This window comes from Rhinolophus hipposideros, assembly GCF_964194185.1.
Source record: "Rhinolophus hipposideros genome assembly, chromosome: 15".
In the NCBI taxonomy this organism is placed as follows: Eukaryota; Metazoa; Chordata; class Mammalia; order Chiroptera; family Rhinolophidae; genus Rhinolophus; species Rhinolophus hipposideros.
The window spans coordinates 43,335,372-43,351,753 of NC_138061.1; the positions used below are offsets into that span (position 1 = coordinate 43,335,372).

The 16,382-nt window shown below is 37.0% G+C and overlaps 1 protein-coding gene across 1 annotated transcript in view; it reads left to right on the top strand.

Moving 5' to 3' along the window:
• Positions 1-16,382, top strand: part of REEP3 (receptor accessory protein 3) — a 78,225-nt gene that overhangs the window by 45,220 nt on the left and 16,623 nt on the right. The window contains exons 3-5 of the mRNA XM_081074664.1: positions 12,278-12,354; positions 14,695-14,815; positions 14,992-15,105. Of these exons, the coding sequence (XP_080930790.1) occupies positions 12,278-12,354; positions 14,695-14,815; positions 14,992-15,105 (312 nt within the window). The remainder of the gene's footprint in view (positions 1-12,277; positions 12,355-14,694; positions 14,816-14,991; positions 15,106-16,382) is intronic.

The following is a 16,382-nucleotide window of genomic DNA, read 5'->3' on the forward strand; positions in this document are numbered from 1 at the left end:
CTGATCTATAAACCACAGTTCAAGTAGCAAGAATTTTGTGCATGTTCTCAACTGTGGTTACACATCAGAAACACTCATGGAACTTGCTTTTCAAACACCTAGCTGCCTTCTTTCTGCATGCACATTGTGGTGATGGGGCCTGGGAATCTATATAAGATTTTTTTAATACCCAAGTAATTCTTAGCCACAGCCAAGTTGAAAAATCATTGAATAACAAGTATTTTATTGTGAAAAGAGTAATTACCACTTTGTGCTTCTTAAATATGTTTATATATGCACATGGGCACTAAATAACAAATAGTTTGTTTTAGAAACATCTATATATAAATGGACTGATTAACAACTTGGAATATGTTTTAGAAAAGTAATATTTTAACAAAATTAACCATATGATACAATTGGGGGGGAAAGGATATTGAGTTAGACTTTATCCTAGTTTTCATGATGTATAGCTGGCCATACACAGTTTTTACGTAAGTGTAGTTTCCCTTTAGAATCACCCACCTTTCTTTCTGTGCCTTTCTCCAGCCTCTTTGTTCCTCTCACCGTGCTAACCCAGGGCCTTTGTGTTGTCTTGTACTCTGCACCCAGCCAGCCCTTCCTGACCCCAAGTATCCCGAGTTCTGTCACTTGCCTTTCTCTCCTCAGTTCTCTGTGTGAGGTTGATTGTACATGCTTTTGAAGGAAAGTAATTTGATAACACAGGCTCATTTTCAGTCATGACAGAGATTGATTCTTCCTGGAGTTTCTTTGCTTCTCAGGATGACTGTGTTTTCCCATGTGGTATAAAGGCTAGTTCTTACGCTGAATGATTATTGCATGTTTAATGTATGCTCTGGAGCCTATAATATAAAGCTACAACTTGTACGTAAAGAGCGATATCTTGCTTAAATAAAGAATGAAATTTTTCATTTACTGTGTTAGTCAAAATCTTGCCAGTCACCTGAGGAAAGGCGCATACCCTTTAGCGGCTAAGTTAGTTCCCTTGTGGAAAGAGCAATATGGAACAATGTGAAAACAGATGAGGAACAGGGGGACCTAGATTCCTAAGAAGTGGTGCCAGCCCTTTGACATGCCTCAAGTGGGAAATGTAATAGGCCAAGACCTTGGGAACACTAAAGGAAAGAAGAAGGTAGGATGATTATTTAGCACGGAAACTTAGATGACCAATAGGATGGCCATTTAGCCCATTTCCCTCCTCTCTATCTGGATAGGCTGTTTATCATGCTAAAATCTGGAGGAATTCAATGAGGTCTGATTAAATTAAGGGAACTGTGTCTCTTATAAATATTTATTATCACAAATAAGTCAATAGGACTTTAAACAATATAAAAAGTTGTGAAGTGTGAATTATCAGCCACTGTGGATGGAGTTATTTTAGACTTGAGGGGTCATTCCTTCCTAAATCCAGCTCCTAGGAACAGTTCCCATAAGCAGTTCCTGCGTTTTACATCTTCTTTTCAACACCTTTTAAATTACCAGCTAGTTTTAAACATTTTTGCACTTTTTCCTTCTCTCAAATTCCTCCAACTACTGAGGTCACCGGGTGAGATACATGGGCTTCTGTTATGCAAAAGCACTGGGGCAGACCAAGGCAATATTGTGACAGACTCTCCATTTCTACTTAAAGTCTGCCCCATTTTAACACCAAATACATCTGTGAGGCTTTCTCCTTCAAAACAACAGGATATTCTGTGAGGTCTTTGGCTGTGGTGCGTGGAAACTGCAGGTAAATCATGTTGCTGCGAGTTCAGCATCTGAAAATACAGCTCCCAAATATCTGAGTCCTGGGAACTGTAGAAAGACGTTCTTACATGGGGCACTGGAGGAAGAAGTACCAAAGTTGAAACAGTCCCAATCAATCCTGGTCTAACATATTCACCCCAACACATGCTCAGCTTTCAAAAAAAAAACGTTTCAGCCATGGTCTCTATTCACGTTGGGTTTAACGTCAAATAGCTTATTTTCAAGCATGCTTTTAACTTGGCACAGCTCTGGGAAAAATTCCCTAACAGCCATCTGGGTTGGATAAAAGGGAGTTTTTCTATTTGATTTCTCACATTTTGTTCCTTTTATATTTTAATGGGGAAAAATTCATTATGAAGTAACCAAATTATTGCATAATGTTAATGAAGCAGGAGAAATCTTTTCAACGCTATACTCTTTCTAAAGAATTCTATATTTGAAAGTTTTTCTCTTGTCTCAAACGTGGTGTAGCATGAATGTTTGGGGTGAATTCACTTGAATGAATAACTAATAATGGTCAGAAAATAAAGTTCTGTTTGGGTGGTCTGAAATTTAGCAGTGTTTATTTCTTTTCAGACTCAGCAAAGATTTTTTTTTTTTTTTTTCCCCTAGTGAAGCATATTTCAGCATTTTATGCTCTGGATTTACTTAGTGTGGTTATAATTGAAATCATTAGGGATATGTAATTTTTCATTTTTTCTTAAAGACCAACATTAATTATTTTATGATTCAAAGAACCTGAAATTAAGAGATGTTGAAAAGTTGTTTATTTTTAATCTCTGATAACTTTGAAAACAACTTTGACAAAGTAGACTGTTTTATGTTGTAAACTGTTTTTTGCCATCCAGAGTTACTTGTTTGACTCTTACATCAATTCAGACCTTAAAATTAAGAAACTGTTAAGTAAAAGTCTTCCTCTGTGCTTGCTTTAGTAGGCACAGGGTACTATTTCCTGAGAACATGATGATGAATACGACAATTTTGGTCCCTGTCGGTGGTTATAAGGAAAGTAATTTGATAACACAGGCTCATTTTCAGTCATGACAGAGATTGTAACCTGGTGGTCCTGTTACTACCAATCCATTGCACACTGTCGCAGATCCAAATGGCAGAGACAAATGGTACACAAACCATTACACAGACGTGCTACAAAGGAAAGTACAGTGCACAAAGAGTATATATGACCTTTGGAAGCGGTGGGGTAGTTAGGGAAGGCTTTCCTTTGGAAGTGAAGAAATTTCATTTATACAAGGCAAATGAATAATATATAATATAATAATAAAATATTAGTAGTGGAGGCCAGGAGATCGGCCGGCCGCGGGGGGACCGGCGACCGACTCAATGATGAATGTGTATTACATTGTTTTGTGCACCTCAAACTAATTTAAAAAATGTTTAAAGAAAAAAAATAAAATAAAAAAATAAAAATAAATAAAATATTAGTAGTTATATGTTGGATTAAATATTGTGCTGTTAATCACCTATTGTTATCCTTTTTGGTCTTCTTTACTAATCCTCCCCATGAAAGCTTCTTGGGGGTAGGAACACCTTGATATCAGGGTTTATGATGATTTCATAAGGCTTTGTTTATAATAGACCCTAAGTAATATTCATCAAATGACTATATCACATAATTTTTCTTTTCATCATGCAAGTATAGTTTAGTACAGTTATATCATTGCACATGCATGATTGTTGATATCATTGCTATTATAATATTACACTGGTCATAGCATAGAAAGAATAAGTTATATAAAGACACAAATTTAAGAAAAATACTTTTTAATTAATATGCCATTACTTCTATTATCCGTGACTCATAAATCTGCAGCAACATGCCTCCCACCAGAACATGACATTTTCCTGTATGTATGGGGCCGGTGCATTACTCTCAATATCTTTGATGGAAATCATGAAGATTATTTTACAGTTGCAGTTCACTTTTGGATTGTTTTATTTGCTTGGGATTTAAATCAGTTTCATTAAAAAATGTCTAAGGATGTCAATCACAAAAACTTGTTTTGTTGAAATATCTTAAAAGATCATGAAATGAGGCCAATTTTTCTTTTGGCATCAGGGGTAGGGCAATACATACCTGTTAAATGGAACATGGTCTTTTGATAGTAAATTTAACCTATGGGTATATTCATTTTACAGTATGCACTCAGGTTTAAAATAGCCTCTAATTCCTTTGAGAGAGTAAAGCTAAGAACACCGTCACGTGACTGTCTGGGTTTTCTGAAATGCTAAGGTTTTATAAAAGCCTTATGGATTTTGAGTAATAATAAAGCAAATACTGGCTTCTTAAGTAAGATAAGCTCATCTATGCATTGTATAAATCAGAAAGTAACTGTAGATACTATGGTTTTATATCACAGATGATTCCATAATTGTCAAAAGAACTTGCCGAAATATGAGAGTGTATTTTCTTAGAAAATAAGTTAATTTTGATGTTTAAATGATTTTAAGATTCCATTTGAGGAATCTTCTATTTTATTTTATTTTAAATTAAAACAATTCATCACCCTTTTCTAGTCATAAAAAATAGAGTGATTAAAGTATTCCAAAATTGAAATATGAAGGCCATTGCATTGTGACCACTTTTAAAAGAAGCTTATTACCAAATAATTAGGAAAAATGGTAACTACAGTTTTGCTTATTTGTAAGTTAGCCCAGTTCATTACTTCTTTTAATAAATATTTTTGAGCTTCTGTTTTTTGTGCCAGGTACTGTTTAACCATCAAACAACTTTCTTCATGTACTCTTCCCACCAACTTTTATGCACTTTAATCTTTGGATGTCTTGGCCTCCCACTCAGGATATATTTACTTAAAATAAACTTTGTGCATGTTTCTAACAAGCTTATAATTTATCTGATTTCTTGGCCTAATGAAAGTAGAAGGGGATTGGGCAGCCAGTCGGCTCAGTTGGTTAGAGCAGAATACTCTTTAACACCAAGGTTGCCTGTTCAATTCCCACATGGACCAGTGAGCTGCACCCTTCACAACTCAATTGACAACAACAACTTGACTTGGAGCTGATGGGTCCTAGAAAAACACACTGTTCCCCAATATTCCCCAATAAAAAAATTAAGAGAAAAAAAAGAAAGTAGAAGGAGATTGCCACTGAAGTCATACTCATATATACTCGTAGATGATAACTAACACATTCACACAAATAGAAGCCACATTTGCCAAGGGGCCACAATAATAATTCAAAATAGAATTTATCTGTCTCTGCCCCAATCTGCTACATGAAAACATGTATCCTTCCTGTCCTTCAATTTCTTCCCAAATCCTTCTGAGAATCCCCTAGAGGTATGTCAGTTTAAGAATTTCTTAAAATGGTAGTCCTCTTCTCCATTTCTAGATCATTGTGATAATATCACCCATCACTACCAACTAGGGTACTGGCTCTGGCCACAGATGGCAGCCGTGTCACTACAACTGATGCCTACCTAATTCTGGAACCAGTGCTCCCATGGCCTTGCTCTTTCAATCTCCACAGAGAGTGCAATGTAACCTTTCATGTTAGGGTAGGCTAAGCTGCTATACTTATAATATGCAACAAAAATGGAATGGCTGAAGGACTATGGAAATGTATTTTTCTCTCACGTAGCAATCCAGCTTAGGTGCTCATTTTAGCAAGTAATCCTTCTCTTGCAACTTTATTTAGGAAGAACTGGGTTTCTGCCCATCTTCAATACATAACTTCCAAGCTTGCTCTGCTCCACGCCCTCCCAGCCAGCAGAAAGCGGAGAATAGCCTGTGGGGGAGATACAACCACTTCTCAAAAGCCTCAGCTCGTAATCTGTTGGAGAGAACTGGACACAATGGCCCCACGGCCCCACCTCCCTGCAAAGGAGAGCTGAATAGCACTGGCCCTGGCCGGGCCATTTCCTGTTATTATGCCTTTTTATGGACAGTAAGCTTTCTTTCACCTCTGTTTCTTACTTGTTTCATTGCTCTAGACTTTTCATGGCAACCCCATCTCTGACACTGAGAGCAGTCATGTAATCTATGCCATCTCTACCCTAGGAAGCTCCTTTTCCCATCGACCTAAACCACTTTTCCGAACCTCTACCGCTCTTCTCAAATCCACTAATCCCCAGCCTTAAAAGATGACCTGCTTCCTCCTGCAGAGTAAAGGTGGAGGTTCTCAACTCTGACCACTTCCCCCCTCCTCCCAATGCACCCATTCTCTTTTTCCTTCTGTCCCAGAGGAAGGTGCATCCTGCTGCTTTCTTGAACCTTCTCTCTTCCTAATCTTCTTGTCGACCTCATCTGGGATCTGGTTCCATTAAATAGCTCTTCTTTCTAATAATTTGAATCTAATTATCTCCCTGGTAAAATGTGCCATTTTGAGGATGTAAACATAGTTGCGTTTTGCTCATGCTACTTTCTATTCCCCCCTCTTTTTCTCTTTAAACCTGATTTCTTGAAAGATGAGTTTATATTTACCCATCACGTCTTTACCTTCTATCTACTGTATCGCTTTCTGTAGCACCAACAAAAACAAGCACACGAAGCTATGTTCAGAACCATATCCATTCAACAATTCATCAACATATTTACTGAGCACCTTCTCTGCCAGGCACAGAGGATTCAACAGTGAACAAAATAAAAGTCTTTGTCCTCTTGGAGTTTACATTCTAGTAGGAAAAGGCAAGAGGAAAACTGTAATTGTTAGATGTGTCTATGGTATGTGATGTGCCAAAGAGAAATAAGTCAGGGTAAAGGAGTTAGGAGAATACTGATATTTTAAACAAAGTGGTCAGGAAAGGCATCTCTGATCATTATTTGAGCAAAGACCTGAAGCAGGTGAGAAAACTGTCCACATGGGTAACTGGGGAAGAGCATTTCAGACAAGGAAATGGCATGTATGAGTGAGGCCCTGAGGTGGGAGCAGATCCACACACACAAGGGATAGTAAAAGGGCCACTGTGACTGGAGTAGAACAGAGGAAAGAGGTAGAATACCAGATGAGGCCAGAGAGGTAGCCGGTGCAATCCATAGGGCCTTCTAGTCCGTGGTAAGAGTCCGTGGTAAGAATTCTGATGGGGGCCATCAGAGGGATTTGAGCAGAGGAACAACATGATTGGGCTTCTCTTTTAAGGAGATACTCTGACTACTATTTGCAGAATAGACCCCCCAAAAAAAGGCAGAGTGAGCAATTAGGATGCTTTAGGAATAATCCAAGCTGGAGGTAATGGTCATCTGGGCTAGAGGTATCTGTGGAAGTAGTAAGAAATGATTCCCTTCTGGTTGTTCCAAAGAGCTGACAGGCTGACGAGTGCTGCGACCTTCTTCCCCTCTAGTGGAGTTTCCCCTCTACGCTCCACATTTTTCTGCCTTGCTTACTGCTCAGGAGGCTGATCCATGCAGACTACTATCATCTCTGGCCTCTCTGGTTTGGCCCTCAGAGACTCCTACAGAAGATGTGAAGACAGGATGAGCATAAGGTCAGAGTATTGTTCTCCTGGCTTCCTCCCTGCCCCCACCAGCTGGCTGTCAGTACTTGAGACTGTAGCCCTCCCTTCAGTGACCTGTTCTGCATTCCAGGAAACATTTCCCACCTCTCCCTCCTTCACACCTAGGGATAATGCCAGTTCCTGCTGTTGCTGCCTCAAGGGTGAGGTACTATCCTTTATTGATTTTCCTTAGCCTTGCCCCCAACCTTATAAATAGTCAGGTTAGTAAGCTTTCCTTAAATTCTTGTGATCCTGACTCACACTAGAGCTAGAGCATCTAATGTAGTGAAAATAGCAGAACATTTTTTTATCACAGTTACTTACTCATTTTTCTCCCCAGTAAAATGATTAATCTTCAGGACAATGTCATATTATTGTTTCTGTTCCCATTTGAGTGTTACATGTAATGATGCCACCTGAGTCCTTAAGAATTGTCTCAATTATGTTTGATAATGAAATATTAAAAGTAGGCTGTGTGTGTCCACCTTAGAGATTGTAAATATAAGCTTCACCTTGTTGAATAATTCAATTTCCTGGGATCAAAGATTTATGAAAAAATTAGGTACAGCTTCCTTATTATACATTGTTCTCATGAAGATATCTAAATCACAGTTTGTCAATTTTACCAATTGTTTTTGAACTGGAAAGAAATACTGTTTGTTCACACTTTCCCAAGAACATAAATTTTTACCAATAAAGATGATGCTATTAATCTTTTTCCAGTAACTTAAAAGATGGATTGTGATTTATTAAAGTTACCTGTTAAGTTACTTTTGTTTGCATGACATTTTAATAGAACTTGTTTATATTTGGTTATATAGATTCATAAAATAAGTGTGATTGTTGTTCTTTTTTTTTTTAAATATTTTTTTATTGGGGAAGGGATACAGGACTTTATTGGAAACCGTGTGTATTTCCAGGACTTTTTTCCAAGTCAAGTTGTCCTTTCAATCTTAGTTGTGGAGGGTGCCGTTCAGCTTCAAGTTGTTGTCCTTTCAGTTGTAGTTGTGGAGGGCGCAGCTCAGCTCCAGGTCCAGTTGCCGTTGCTAGTTGCAGGGTGTAGCAGCCCACCATCCCTTCCATGAGTTGAGGAATCTAACTGGCAACCTTGTGGTTGAGAGCCCACTGGCCCATGTGGGAATCGAACCGGCAGCCTTCAGAGTTAGGAGAATGGAGCTCTAACCGCTTGAGCCACCAGCCCTTGTTGTTCTTTTTTTAACCAACTTTTTGGTTTTACTGTTGCATTTTTTATTGATGTTTTCGGTTGATCTAAAGAATATTTTACCTTAACATACAATTTTTTTTATAAAGAACTAACCACTCAGAATCTTTCATATTTTTTATTATTTATTTTATTTATTTATTTAATTTATTTATTTGTTTGTTTATTTGAGGACATAGCTCACAGTGGCCTATGCGGGGATCTAACTGGCAACCTTGGTGTTATTAGCGCTGTGCTCTAACCAACTGAGCTAACCGGTCACCCCACCTTAACATATTTTTAATTGTACTTGTAATTTGGTGACTTGCCCTCTCTCTTTTTTTTTTTTTAACTTTTTTGGTATTTTCTGTTTTTTCTTTGGGCAAAACCTTAAACAGTAGGCTGAGCAGCCTTGTGGTATAGTTTTAATAAAAATCTTACTGAGTAATCATTTGGTGTAAAATCCAGCCAAATCCATTAATGGAAAAAAGTAATCTTTTCAGGGTTAGCTTTCTTTGTGGTTGCTCCCATGAATCACACACATGCGCGCGCGCACACACACACGCGCGCGCGCGCGCGTACACTCATTGAATTCATTTACTATTGCCTGTATTCAACTATATTTAAGGTCCATATTTCTAAGAAGGAGGAAAAAATATCCATAAATTTAAAAAAGCAGATTGTCAAAGAATTTATTCATTAGAGACAAATTAAAACCATGGAGTTTCGCTTATGTAAAATTGTAGCCAATCCTCCCGGAAATGTCCAGGCATACTCTATTGATTGTATTGTTTGTTGATGTTTTTTAAACTGAAAAGGGATAGCCTCCTTTTTCTTCTTTTTTCTTTTTTTTTTTTTTGACATTACTAAATATTCTCACAGCCTAAATATATGGTTTGCTTTTTTTAGAGGTAAACACTATATACTTTAAAGCAGTTACTTATTTTGAGAATTTTAAAATTAATTTGATAACTTCATGTGAAAACTAAGTTAAGTACTTGACTCGACTGAAGTGGGAGTGCTTTTGAAATCTCGGGGAGGTGGAACAGCTCTAATCCACGCAAGAACTAGTCTTACAGGGAGTATCACCAGTTACTATCTGTACAGTCCTTTTCACCTTCAGTCAACTCTACTAACAGGCAAATTATGACTTTGTGGAGTAATATTTATTGTTGTTTTCCATTTCGGAGATCACAACCATAATTATGAAATAATGAAAATGTGAAATAATGAAAAATATCAAGGCTTTGATTAAATAATTTTATTTTTCTGTGAATTTCCTAAACTTTCTATGAGAGAGACAATTTAAGCCTCCACTTTCCCCGGAAAGAAGGTGATAATGTTTACACTGAAATCCCTTTAATGAATACAGGAGAGGGAGGGAAAACTGAAAAGACTGGTCTGATGGCAGCCACTTGTTTGAAAAGCTGCCTCCTTAAGGTTTCCAGAGAGACTATGCCTCCTTCAGCCATTTCCCAGTTCAGTGACCTTGTGCAACTTACTTATTTTGGCCCTTAATAAAATGAAAGGAGTTTACCATAATATTTATTTTCAAACTCTACCCCATGGAGCGTTAGGATTTCTTGGAGTCTCCTCCAGAGTCCTATGGGAGGACCAACCAGACCAGTTTCTCTTGTAATTGTTTTACAGTTTTTTTCAGAAAAGGGTCGTATAGTTCAAAAAAGCTTGATCACCTCCCAGGTCCCTTCTAGCTCTATAAAAGTATATTGTTCTGTTTGCAGTCTTTCTGCTTCATTTCTTTTTTTGGGGATAATATCATGAATATAGTTGAAAGGTTAAAGTACTAAATTAGTGTTTGTTGGAAAGGCTAAGTGAATGAACTCATATGAGAGCATCATTTTCCTTTGGGAAAAAAAGGAGTGAGAAGAAAAATACATGTCAAATTTTAGCCCTGGAAAAAAATCCCCATACTGGGAAAACTGCTTGGAATTGGAAGTAGTGAGGGATTTAAGAGAATACATGAAAAGTGAAAAACTGAAGAGAACATTTGTTCTGTTTTTTTTTCAACTTGAGACAATAATCTTATAAATTAATTTCCTTGTATTTCAGATATAGGTATTGTGCCCTATTATTTGCTTTGGACATTTTTTTTAAACTTTCAGGATCCTCTATAAATTAGAATAAATTGGTATTATTCATATTTCACAATACATTACTTCAAAAGTTATTCATGGCTATTTTTGATTTGTTCATGTAAATAGAAAACTGTTAAAGCTACTTGAGTTATAGTTTCATATTGTCTGTGGAATACCCAAACAAGTATCTGTATTAAAACCAAATAGATGTAGAGGGTCCAGAGGAAAAAAAACTAAATAGGTCAATTTTCTAGCTATTTATAGAGACCTTTTTTTTTTTTTCTGTCACCTTACTGGAATAAGAACAAGGGAAGTAGTAGTTATTCTTGGACCTCACGTTCAGCAATTCCTCATTTCTTTTCCTCTACATGATATAATTAGTTAATAGCACCAATTCCATAGGCAGCCTGGATTCAAATTCTGGCTAAATGACCTTGAGCAAGTCATACACCCTTCTTTGCCACCGTTTCATTATCTATAGTGGAAATAATTATGTTTCCTACCTCATGATGTTGTAGGGAGTAAGTTAATTGTTATATTTGATGCACTTAGTACAGTTCCTAGCCCATAGTTGGCTTGGTTTTGTGTATTATTGTTATATTAGTGATCAGAAGCACAGAGATTTTAATCCTTAATGAAAATCCAAGCTACGTGGGAGATAAGAGACTATGTACTCAGGTCAGTGGAAAGGTATAAATTTAGGGGAATGAGTTCAAGAAAAATTAATCTGGCTGCATTCTGTGAAAAAAGATTGGTACAAAGAAACGCCAGTCTCAGGCACCAGTTAGGATGCTGTGTTCCAGGCAAGAGGTAAAAACGTCCTGAAGTACTGTATTAATTAGTTCAGTCAGGCTACTGTAACAAAAATAGCATAGACTGGGTTATTCATGAACAACAGAAAATCATTTCTCACAGTCCTGGGAGCTGAGAAGTCTAAGATGAAGGTGCTGGCAGATCTGGTCTCTGGTGAGGAGGACCGGCTTCCTTGTTCACAGGTGACTGTGTCCTCAGGTACCCCAAGGGGAGAGAGCTCTCTGGATGGAGTCCCTTTTAGAAGGACACTACTCCCATTTGTGAGGGCTCTACTTTCATGACCTAGTCACCTCCCAATAGCCCCAGCTCATTTGGGATTAGGATTTTGATAGATAAATTTTGAGGGGACACAAACATTCAGTCTATTGCAACTATTATTATGGTACTGGAGTAGAAGGAAAAGAAAGTGTGAGAGGTGATAGCCTTATTTGTAGGGGAAGAGGAAGTAGGCGCTTACAGACTTTCAAACTACATGACTAGCATTATGGATATAACAAATCCAGGACTGTTCTTTGGTTTCTGAACAGTAGATATGGAGAAAATAAGGAATGCAAAATTTTAAAAGCTAATAAGGATTAAGTGTGGTCATATATTATACTATATTATTTATGTAATAATTACATAGCTAATAGTCTTCCAAAAGAAGTGTATAGATAAAAATACGATCTTTTAAAGAACTTTGCTTCAGTTAAGAAAACTATATCCTATTTTTCCAATTCTTTCATTCAGATCCGTGCATTACATTGTATCAGGCCCAGAGATTTGTAGTTCTTTGATTCTTCTATCCCAAGACCGTCAGTACAGTGATGTGAAAAACTCAAACATAAAACCTGTTGAAAATTAAACTATTGACTTCTGCATTTGATCCAAATCTAGAAATATAGTACGTAATTGGTAAGGGTTGCAAATAATTTTAGTCCATTATTTCATAAGTATTTTTATTATTTCCAGGTTCGGTGGATGATGTACTGGATTGTTTTTGCTCTCTATACTGTGATTGAAACAGTAGCAGATCAAACAGTTGCTTGGTAAGTTCTAGTATTAAGAAAGGGCCAGACTATAGACTCGTTATCAGGTATCTGGAGTGCTTTCCCTGCTCTTGATGTTAACTAAATGAATTTGATCAAGTTACCTAATTATCAAGTGTCTCATTTCTTCATCTGGCTTTCCCATAAGAATATTACTTTCCTTACAGTCCCCCCTCAAATAAAGGCAGCTCATTCTTCTCCCCATGTGCCACTCCCTTGTAGTATCTTGGAATAGAGAAACTTGGTTGTCATTATCCTTTTTCCACACTGATAACTTCAGGCTGCTTGTCTTTATCACTCTCTGAATGACTTCTCTTTTGAAGCCCACAGCATTTGGTTTTCGCATTCCCTCCCTGTCCTTAAAACTCTCATCAACATTCAAACTGGATGACATCACCCTCCTGGAGGACACCCACTGACCACAAGCTAGTTCCTTGGCTGCTCTATTCCAAAGAGCAGAGACAAAATTAAAGCATGTTTGTATCCTCAAGGATTTAACATTTTACCAAGAAGCAAATACTTTGAACATTTTACCAAGAAGCAATTTGAATCTCCCTGTGCTGTATTTCAGTAGTGCATTTCCATCTAAACTTTGCCATAACTTGGAGAAGTCCCCCTTTTAAAATCTTTAAACTTACTACCTTGTGAGTACCTTCTGCTCTTGTGCCTTCAGACTAAGTAAGCCCAACAATTCCTCTTTACTTCTTTACCCAGGCTATTAAACGAGCTGAAAAAAGTCAGTCAGTTGCTCATATAAGTATCAATTTGAGCCTCACCATTCCTTTGCTTGCTTTTGGTCAGTTGCTGCTTCCATCCCATCCTGTACCTGTTCCAGACATTTGCTGTTCTCTCCTTAAACCAGCTTTCTGACTTTGTTTGTTCTTAGCATATTCTCACATTGGATTGCTAGAAAGAAAAAAAAGCAATCATCAAACTTAAATGTTCTTAACATCCTGCCCTTACTTATGAACTTCTCTGACCTGTATCTTCATCTTTCTCTTTCTTTTTCTGTTCCAAAGCTCATTCAGTTACCACTATGTTTTTGGTATAGGGGTTTGGAAGAGGGTTTTCAATTTTTTGTTTGTTTGTTTGTTTGTTTGTTTTTTAAATGGCAGAAACCATGTTAGGTCTTTTTAAGTTTCAAAGTTCTCTTTTTAAAGATTTCTCATTTTTTTCTGATTGCAAATGTATCGTGCATTATTAAAAACTAAGCAATGTAGACAAAGTTTACCACAAATAATGAGAGTCCAGAAATTCCTCTGATTGCACTGTGGCAGAGAGCCTTTGATTGACTACCAAGTCATTCCTTACTGCCTGATACCTGTCGGCGTCTTCAGAAGAGCCCAGATTTGTTCCGTTGTCGGGTATCTTAATGGTTCTTGGACCACAGGATGCTGACCCCCTCCTGCTGTATTAGTTAACTTAACTTTTGCTGTGGCAACAAACAACCCTAAAAGCACAATGGGTTAGAAAAACAAACATTTATTTCTTGCTCAGGTCTCATGAGGGCGAATGGTCGGCTGCTGTTTTGCTGGGCTTAGCTATTTTAAGTGTCTTTTCTTTTCAGGACCAAGGCCAAAGAAGCACTTGTTCTCATGACAAAAAGCAAACGTTTAAAGCAAGAGGTTGAGGGTGGTGGGGTGAGGGAGTCAAAGGGCACTTAAGGCCTCTCCTTGCATGTGACATATGTCACACTCTATTCTGTTTGTGAAAGCAGGTCATATGGTTAAAATCACAGTCATTGCTTGGGGAAGTGTACTCGGCCTACAGGGAAGGCACTGCAAAGTCACATGAAAAAGGGCATGTGGAGCTAACCCCAGTTGCCAGTGGACCACAATGGTAATTCCATTCCCCCTTGCAAGAACAGTTTAGGTCTGCAGAGTGCTACAATTCTGGCCAATGAGATTGGAGGGGAAGTTTTCTGGGAGTTCTGAAAGAAGATGTGTGTATGGGGTAACACTACACTGGGAGCTTACAAATGTGAGTCCTGATGCTTGGAGGTGTGTCAGGTACTGCCATGGCAATTGGGCTCTGCAGACAGAGTGGGTGTCCCTTATTGCTCTAGTTAAATGCTGCTAATGCCCTCTCTGAACTGCTACAGTCAGTTGGCAGCTTCCCTGTGCTTGCTTAAACTGAAGGTGGGAATCTCTGTGGGGAGCAGGATCTTCTTTCATTAACGAGATTAATTTGTTGATTCAAATATAATTGTTTCTCTGATCACTCACTTTTACATTGAAAACTTAATACAGGGACTGAACAGTTTCAAAAGGTTTTTTGTGTTTCCTCATTGTCTGTAGTTTATTTTCACCAGCGTTTTTTTTTCAAAATTTGTCTTGTTAGGTTCCCCTTGTACTATGAACTTAAGATTGCTTTTGTCATATGGCTGCTCTCTCCCTATACCAAAGGAGCAAGTTTAATATATAGAAAATTCCTTCATCCACTTCTGTCTTCAAAGGAAAGGGTAAGATATATATATGTATTATCTCCACAAATCATGTTAGGAATGTATATTATCACATACTTTATGCTATAAAATTAGTGAAATGATTATATTATGGGGGGAGTCCTATTTTTTCGATTCTTAACACTGTATTGAGATAAAATTAATGTCTATGGGTTTGGGATTTTTTTTCCCAGGAGATTGATGATTATATTGTACAAGCAAAGGAACGAGGCTATGAGACGATGGTGAACTTTGGGCGACAAGGTTTAAACTTAGCAGCTACTGCTGCTGTCACTGCAGCAGTGAAGGTAATTTTTTATTTACATTTTTTATCCAATGACACATTAAGTCAGCGGATAGAGTGGCTTTCTATTTCAGATCATTATAAAATTTGGCAGAATTTTGTTTTCCGTTTATTTTTATAATACTGGAATGAACAAGTGGATAATTTAGGAGAATTTTAACACATGCTTTCTATAACTGCTCAATATTTTGAAACTCTTAATTGATCACAAAATGAGAGCTAGTTAATAAATAAAAAATACTGGAAAATGTCATTTTGTCATAACTTTCCTACTTTATAACCTTAAAATAGTTTGAGTAAATCACCTTTAGTAAAGATGACCATTCTTTCTTTCTCTGTCTTTGGTGTTCTCTCTCTCGGTGGCAATATCTTGGTAGGATTTCTGGCTTACTTCTGCACTCCTACTTCAACCAATTTGAGGTAACTGATTATTCAAAATAAGGCATGAAAAAATTCTGTTCTTAAAACTTGAGATTTTACTTAGCCAATACTAATGTCATGTGTTGTGTTTTGCAAGCCAAGTTATCAAATGAATGCCTTCTGTGAAAACTTGCATTGTGGCTTTTGGATTTCTTTGCATGTAGTAATTAGTGTGGTTTATTTTAAATACCATAGCATAATTGATTGATGTTGGTGTTTAGTACATGGAAAGAAAACAGGCTTCAGACACAAAAAGTGCTGAGTGTGACTTTCTAAATAACAATTGGCAATATACTTAACTTCTGTATTCCTTAGTTGCTTCATGAATGAATTGAGAATAATATACCTATCTGTGAGAGCATATATAAAAGCACAGGGCTTGCTAAAATATAGTAGGAGTCCAATAAACATTATATCATGTGTCTCTCTCTCAATTCAAGGGAAAGTTTGAGTTTATTGCTATTAAGTTAAATTGAGATTAAATAGTATTCTACCTTTAAGCTTTTTCAATGTAGTTATCTCAAACTAAAACAACAATGCTATAAAAATAAAAATTCTACTTAAGTGGTCATTTTATATAATAGCACTGCTGAAGGGATGCAAAATGTCAAATGGAATTCCCAGAATGAGGTCTTTTCAGAGTGATCTTTGGCTCAAGTATTATAATTATTATGATCCACAACATAAAAAATTTACATTCTATACAAGAAGTGTTACATTGAGGATTAAATGGAAACTTATTAACTATGTAGCACTAATCACGTAAGATAATTGTATTATTAATGAATATTAATTATCAGCACTTTATTATTGTTTGCCTATTATTGGCTTTTGAAGGCTTTTTATTGTATAAATATAAAC